The following is an 8,507-nucleotide window of genomic DNA, read 5'->3' as shown; positions in this document are numbered from 1 at the left end:
ACAGCTAAGCAAACCTGCTAATGAAACTCCTCCCCACTGCTGCGTGCCTGTGGGTAGACCAGTTAGCTTAGCTCTCTAGGGGGCAGGTACCTTCCAATTCTAACGGGTGACCTGCTCATGGCTCCTTCCTAACTTCCCAACTCCGGGACGGGGCTGGAGAAGGAAACGCAAATCCGTGTAACCCAGCCTGCGGTTAGAGCCACACTCGAGCCTTCCAGAAAGACGAGCTTTGCCTGGGTTTGTGAAAGTCGTCCCGGCGGTACCGCCACGATGTGGCCTTGCCAAAAACATTGAACCTGAGTCGCACCAAAACTTAAGATCAAACTCTGTTTATAGACACGTGGGGGCCCCCTGAGTAAGGAGATAAACAACAACATTTGGAAGCAATTAGACAAATCCAGAATGTGAGACAGCGGGTTGGAGGGCTGTCCTGGTCTCTTTACTAATTCATAATAGCCAAGTCCGTGGGTAAGCCTCTTTCTGTTTAAATTAAAATGCACCCACATTAACTGCAGAACAACACGGAGGGTGGCATTGGGGAATCTGAACATGCACTGGTTTAGAGCGCAGTGGTCACAGGGCATATGGTCTGAAACCAGCTTTAACTGCTTGAGCAACACGCCAGCCAGGATGTCAAAATAATACCCGTTTAATCTAAACAGAGCACACAGGGACTCACAATCCCAGTCTACTTTCATAATTGAGCATTTTCCTAATTAAAACAAATCACATGGGAAAAACTCTACAATCTTCTTCAGATTCGTGCTTTAATTCCTTCACTTAGAATTTATCTGTCCCCTACATTTCATACTTGTTCCATTTTTAAATTTTTTTTGTGTTAGTCCTCACCCGAGGATATTTTTCCATTGGTTTTTAGAGAGAATGGAAGGGAGAGGGAGAGACAAAGAGAAACACTGATGTGAGAGACATGGATTGTTTGCTTCCTGCAGGCACCTGGACCAGGGTTAGGGAACCTGCAACCAAGGTACATGCCCTTGAGAAGAATCGAACCCAGGACCCTTCAGTCCACAGGATGACACTCTATCCACTGAGCCAAATCGGGTAGGGCCATACTCCTTCTGCTTTACTCTGCTTCCCATGTGGATAGATGCAGAGCAAGCGTTATTGTAACTAGCGGTTATGAAACACGTGGCCCGTGGACCCCTGGTGTTACCCGAGACCCTTTCGGGAAATCTGTAAGACAAAAACCTTTTTCATAACAAAAGTAAAATGTCTGCCTTTTCACTGTGTTATTTGCATGATGGTACAAAAGTGGTAGGAAACTGCTGTTTGACCAAGTGTTAAGATAGATTTCCCACATTGTGAAGTACATTCGCATAGTTATCACAATTGGCAATTTTCTTAAACATAAGAAAAACCCTTTTTGTACCATGTTTAAGTAAAATAAAATGAATTATTTTTTTTAATGGAGAGAAAAATCACTGGTGTCTGAACATCAGTGAGAGCAGTAGCAACAAACATGCCAGTGGGTACTGTCATCTTCATGTGCAGTAAAAAAACTAGCCAATCGATTTGCTCAGAGATGCTTGCGATGACTTTATGGAAACACTAGCTCCAAGTACTGCTTTTGATACGGTGTGTGATGAGATAGGAAACACATTTGCTGCAAAGTGACATAGGAGGGCTGCCTCTAGGGAAGTGCCAGCTGTGAATTGTTTGCTAAACTAGCCACTCCCTGCAAACTCCCCCCGGCCCCCGCCCCAATTTTCACTGGAAAGAAAAACTGACAGATAAACTATGGTTACTTTGACTGGTATATTTGGCAAACATTTTCTCAAAAGTGAATGAAGTGAGTTTATCACTTAAAGGAAGGATACAACTAAAATATCTTATCCAAAGGCACACTCTGAGCTTTCAAGTGAAAATGTGAATTTTGGAAAACTTGTCCTAATGCTGTAGGCTTATTAGTTTCCCAATACTTTTTTTAGTTTATTAGTTTCCCAAAACATCTTTTAGATGTTTTAATTTGATTGGTACTGCTCTTGATAAATGATTTGGGGGGATATTATATGATGTAGTGTGTTAAAATTTGGAAAATCGGCATAATTCTGTGAACCAATATAGAAATGGCCAACGTATGATGTTACAAAATCATGCATGCGTAAAAGATTCAAAGTACAAGATAAATCAATGGATTTTAATGCAACAGAAAAGTTCATTGATAGGGTTTCTAACCTCACATTGCAACTAAACTTTAAGAAAATGACATATGACCAATCACAATTATTTGAAAATGCTCTTAGAAATATCTTTTCCTTTCCCAACTACTTATCTGTACAAGGCTAGATTTTCTTTATGTACTTCAATCAAAATGACATATCATTAAAGGGAATTCTTGTGCAGTGTTGGTGGGAATGTAAATTGGTGTGCCACTATGGAAAAGTGTGGAGGTGCTTTGAAAAATTAAAAATAGATTAACCACATGATCAAGCAATTCCACTCCTGGGTATTTATCCGAAGAAAATGAAAACACTAATTGGAAAAGATATATGCAACCCCATATTCATTGCATCATTACTTACAACAGCCAAGATATGGAAACAAATGTCCATGAATAGATGAATTAAAGAAAGTGTGGCATATATGTATTCATATATATGCCTTATTATTATTCATCCATACAAAAGGAAACCTTGCCATTTGTGACAACATAGGTGGGTCTATAAAGTAGTTTACTATGTTAGGAATCTAGCTTTATTCAATTTCCATTTCTGATATTCTAGTCATCTTGATTCTACGCACCTAGCAATGGAAAGAGAGAGATGTGGCCTTTGTGCTTAAAGATACTCTTTTCACTTGAAGAATCCTTTATTGGCCTCCTCTATTCCTTACTTACCACCTCTTCTCATTTTCTTGTTACTGTATTCATTGCCATACCTTTAATTATTACCCAACCACCAACGTTCTTGGCCCGTAGGCTGGGTTCCAGACCCACATTTCCAATGGTCTGCTGTGAATTTTTCAGCTGGGTAGCTCCCTGGCATCTTGCTTTCAGTATAACTAGATATGAATTCATCTTCCCATGCACAGATTTATAAACAGAAAACTAAATCACACCAGAAAATGAATGCTTAATCAAATAAGGTATGTAAAGAATTTTGTTGTGTTTTGTTTTACACAATAATGGAAAACTAGAGAAGTATCTTATTTTTTTGGTTTTTACAAATGTCAATTTTGAGTAATATTTCTTTCCAAAATTTCTTCACTTTGCCTTGTTCCACGTGGACCATCCTAGTCATGGTGAAAATGACTGCAGGAATGGAAAATCTGACTTTTAGACTATTCTGTATCTGAATTCTAACAACACAATCTTCTCAACCAAGTATCAAAAACTTTACATTTATCTTTTTATCCGTCATAAGTCATACCAAATGCTCATTAATCCTGCACATCAGAAAGTATTGCTGTGACATAACACTGAGGTTGTCTTATTGTTAAAGCATCAATTTTCTTGACATTATAATTTCCATACGCTAAAAAGTACCAATTAAATTTTTTTAAAAATTTCAATTACCACTGACATATAAGTGAAATCCTATGGTGTTTGTCTTTTCTGACTTATTTCACATAGTATAATGCCCTCTGGTCCATCCATGTCAACATGTCACAATTGGCAAGATTTCATCCTTTTTAATACTTAATATTCCATTATACAGATGTAACACTTCTTTATCCATTTGTCTATTGAACACTTAGCTTGCATCTGAATCTTGGCTATCCTACATTATAAAGATGTAATATGCAAATGGTCATTACGCCGTGAAGTGTAATGACCGACCACGTAACGACCAGATCACGGATCAGCAGGAGGGTAGCAGCGAGCTACTGGCTACAAGCAGGCGTTAGAGAGCTACAGGAGGGAGCAGGGCAGCAAGCTATGAGGGGGACGGGGGAGCTACAGGAGGGCGAGGCAGTGGGCAGAGAGCTATTGGAGGGTGGCAGCAAGCTACTGGTGCACAGATTTGTGTGCAGGGCTACTAGCTATAAATAACATTGCAAAGAACACAGGGGTGCATATATCTTTTCAAATTAGTGGTATAGTTTTTTTGCATGTATCTGTCCACTTTCCCAACACCATTTATTAAACTGTCTTTACCCCATTGTATATTCGTGCCTCTTCTGTCACAGACTTGACCACATACAAATGGGTTTATTTCTGGGTTCTCTATTCTGTTTTGTTAATCCATGCGTCTGTATTTATGCCAGTACCATACTGTTTTGGTCTATATAGCCTTGTAGTATAGTTTGATATCAATATACCTTCAACGTTGTTCTTTCCCAAGATGGCTTTGGAGATTCAGGTGTTTGTGGTTCCATGTGCATTTTAGGATTACTTGTTACATTTCTGTGAAAAATGCATTGGCATTTTGAAAAGGATGCATTGCATCTTTGGATTGCTCTGAGTAGTATGGACACTTAAAGATGTTAATTCTTCTTATCCATGAGCATTATATAGCTTTCCATTTATTTGTATCTTCTTCAATGTCTTCGTTTTCTGAGTAGATGTCTTTTATCCCAGTGGTTAAATTTATTCTTAGGTATTTTATTCTTTTTGATACAAATATAAATGGGATTGTCTTAATTTCTCTTTTGGATAGTTTGTTATTAGAGTATAAAATGCAACCAATTTCTGAGTATTAATTTTTCATCATACTTTACTAAATTCATTTATTAGTTCTAATAGTTTTTCTTTACTGTTCTATGTTGTATCATGTCATTGGCAAATAATGGCAGCTTTATTTCCTAATTCAAATATTATTTCTTTTTCTTCTCTGATTGCTGTTCTGAAGATATCCTATAGTATGTTGAATAAAAGTGATGAAAGAGGACATCTAATCTTGTTCCTGATTATTAAAAAAAGGCTTTCAGCTTTTAACTGTTGAGTATGTTAGCTGTGGGTTTGACATATACAATCTTTATTATGTTGAGGTATGTTCCCTGTATTTCTACTTTGATGAGAGTTTTTAATGAAAAATAGATGGACTTTGTCAAATGCATTTTCTATACCCATTGATATTTTTATTCTTCATTATTTATGTGTATCACATTAATTGACTTGCAGATATTGTACCAACGCTCCATGCCAGGAAAAAAATCCCACTTGATCATGGTATATGATCTTTTTAATGTATTGCTGGATCTGGTTTGCTAATATGTTGCTGAAAATTTGTGTATCTATGTTCATCAGGGATATTGTCCCATAATTTTCTTTTTTGTAGTGTCTTTGATATGAGGGTAATGCTGGCCTCATAAATGAGTTTTGGAGCCTTCCCTTCTCTTAAAATTTTTGACATTTTTAAAGGATAGGTAGGTATTACTCTTTGAATGTTGGTAAAATTCACCTGGGAAGCCATCTATCTGGTTCAGGGCTTTTATTTGTTGGAAGTTTCTGAATCCTGTTTCAGTTTCATTAGTAATTATTGGTCTGTTCACACTTTGTTTCTTCCTGAGTCAGACTTGGAAGATTGTACGTTTCTAGGAATTGATCCATTTCTTCCAGGTTGTCCAACTTGTTTGCATTTCATTTTTCATAGTATTTCCTGATAATCCTGTTTGTAATGTCAGTAGTCTTTTATATTTGAGTTCCACGTGTGCACTTCCCCAAAAATAAGTCTATTTGGTTTAATACATCACTTTAGGCCACTGTTTCCTTGTTAATTCTCTGTCTGGGTGACTTGTCCATTGATGTCAATATGGAGTTCAAGTCCCCCACTATGACTCTATTACTGTTGATCTCTTCATGTCCATCAATATTTGCTTATATGTGTAGGTGCTCCTATGTCGGGTGCATAGATGTTTACAAGAGTTCTATCTTCTTGTTGGATTGACCCCTTCATCATTATGAAATGCCATTCTTTGCCTCGTGTCATAGCCATTGCCTTAAGTCTATTTTGTCTGATATGAGTGTTGCTACCACAGCTTTATTTTAGTTTCATTTGCATGAACCTTTTTCCATGCCTTACCCACACTTTCAGTCTGTGTGTGCCTTTCAATCTGACGCGACTTTCTTGTAGGCAGCATATGTATGGGTCTTTTATTTATTCATTTAGCCACCCTGTCTTTCCATTGGAGCACTTAGTCCATTTACATTTACAGTAATTATTGATAGGTATGTAGTTATTTCCATTTTATTAACTGTTTTCTGATTGTATAGTTTTTCTCTGTTCTTATTCTCTCGCACATTGATGACTTAGTTTCGTGTTTGGATTCTTTTTCTTATGTGTCTCTTGTAGATTGATTCAGGTTCAAAGAAGCTTAGAGAACATAAAATTCTAATTAAAGAAGAGAACTCCAATAGTAAAATTGGGGTTTAGGTTTATGAGATTGCAATGTAATCATGAATTTGTCTACCCCTGATAAAACAAAAGGTTTTCTAAGACAGCATTTTAACAATGACGGCCGGTAGTTCATAAAGACCATTAACTTGATAATGGCTATGAAAAGCATGTGCAAAACCTCAGTGTTGCAGCTAATGTCAAGCACTCCTTTTTAATGGACTTTAAGTACTGAAATTTCCTAGAGGGATGATCATCTCAATGTCTCTATATTAAAAAATTATAACATGTTCCATTTGAGCTAAAAAACAAACACCACAAAATGCACCTGCAGTTTAAAGGGAAACTTTATTCGGAGAGTAAGAGAAGTGCCAGGCATGGACTGTAAGTACTGCCCGGCTGACTTCATTCACAGTCAAGCGGAGATGGGCAGGCCCATCTATTTTGTGGACACTCTTGTTCTTTTGTTCCAAGAAAAGTTGGCGCCGTAAGACTTGGACTTGGGTTTCGGAACCTTCTTCTCTTCAACGTCGTAGCTCCATCCTAGGAAACAAAAAACAGACTCACAGGAACAGAACTAAGCAGTGTGCCTGAAGAACGCTGTGAGCAGAAGCAAATGCTCATAAATTCAAGGTCATTTATCATCAGGAGTACATGTCAACACATCTGAAATATAAATACCTGCTTAGCAATTTGTTCCTGTGACAACAGGATTCAAAATATTGTCTGAGGATGACTTACCAGCTCTTAAATTAAAGGTGTAACTCAGAACTCAACTTCTCTTTGCTCTGTATTCTCTTCTTCCAAATGGTATGTGAGAGGGCCTGTGCCCTGTCCCAGTCTGCCTCCCAACACTCACGCTCCTGCCCCACAAGGGCGCGTGAGAGGAGCCGAGGAATGAGAGGAACGGGTATTATATGCAAAGCATACCCGACGGTCACTTTCTGGCTTAGGCGGCCAACAGCCTGCCAAGCCCCAGGGAGAAGGATTGTGTACTGACGAGAAGGCGGACCCAGCTCTGCGCCCTGCTCTGTCCATGAGCCAGATGCCGTGAGGTCCCTGCTGGGAGAGGCGGGCTGGTCCCCAGAGCCGCTGGCGCGGTGTTCTCCTAGGGCTACGGAGTGCGGGCTCCCGGGACTGGGGGCCAGCCCACAGGCTGCTGCTGGTGACAACGGTCCACACATGTCGTTCCAGGGCCTGGGAGGTGGTGCTGAGTGCCGGGAGAACAGGCAGAGACAATGGAGGAGACCTGCTTTCTCCACACGCCACGCCATAGCCACCGTGAGGGGTGGGCGGGCGGGTCCTTCCCTCACATTTTCCTTGGACAACTGTGCTCCCCACGCTGTGCAGGGGATGAGGATGGTTAACAACTCAAGTCCTGTCTCCATCCACCTCCCGTGCTCTCGTCTGAACTCTGACAGGAACCTGACCAAAGGGTCTACCGCCCGGTGCCGGGATGAACAGAGCGCTGGTCCCACCACCCTCCACAGCACGGCCTCCCCCAGGCTGCGCTCTGTACCCCTGGGGAACACGAAGGCTCCTGGAGCGAGCAATGGGCTCAGCCACTGGAAGAGACATGACAGGCTCGTACTGAAAGGGACGCTACACAAACTGTGCTGATCTCTCCAACTTCCCATTTGAAACTTGTTCTTAAAAAGAAAGAACATCCCCGGCTGGCTTGGCTCAGTGGATAGAGCACTGGCCTGCGGACTGAAGGATCCTGGGTTCGAATCCAGTCAAGGGCACATGCCCAGGTTGCGGGCTCGATCTCCAGGAGGGGCAGGATGGAGGCAACAGATCAATGATTCTCTCATCATTGATGTCTGTCTGTCTGTCTGTCTCTCTCTCTCTCTCTCCCTCCCTCCCTCTTCCTTCCTCTCTGAAATCAATAAAAATGTATTTTTTTAAAAAGAAAAAACATAATAAACTTGCATGAAATATCATGCAGAAATTTTAGAATGGAATTTTATTTGTGAAATGTTTAAGTTTCTGTGAGAATTTCTTTTCTACCTAAAACAAGGGTGTTTAAAGGAAATAACTTAAACTTGATTTTCTGAGCGGGACCGTGGAGGTGAAGCCATCTGCACTCTGAAGAGGCCCCTACAAACCACGGTGGCGCCCAGTCTGCGTGCTGTGCCCTGGGACACTGCGCACCAGCCTCTCCTCCCCGCAGCGCAGGTCCCAGCCCTCCTCCCAGGGGCCCTGCGGGGG

At 40.7% G+C, this 8,507-nt stretch overlaps 1 protein-coding gene across 1 annotated transcript in view; it reads right to left on the bottom strand.

Moving 5' to 3' along the window:
- Positions 1-6,625: 6,625 nt before the first annotated feature.
- The window catches only part of NDUFS4 (NADH:ubiquinone oxidoreductase subunit S4), a gene marked incomplete at its 5' end in the record, with an annotated part of 38,371 nt that continues 36,489 nt past the window's right edge, over positions 6,626-8,507 (bottom strand). Inside the window, one exon of the mRNA XM_015562610.1 lies at positions 6,626-6,839. Coding sequence (XP_015418096.1) covers positions 6,736-6,839 — 104 coding nt within the window. The remainder of the gene's footprint in view (positions 6,840-8,507) is intronic.

This window comes from Myotis davidii, unplaced genomic scaffold (genome assembly GCF_000327345.1).
Source record: "Myotis davidii unplaced genomic scaffold, ASM32734v1 scaffold496, whole genome shotgun sequence".
Lineage (NCBI taxonomy): Eukaryota > Metazoa > Chordata > Mammalia > Chiroptera > Vespertilionidae > Myotis > Myotis davidii.
This window is presented reverse-complemented; position numbering and strand designations above follow the sequence as displayed.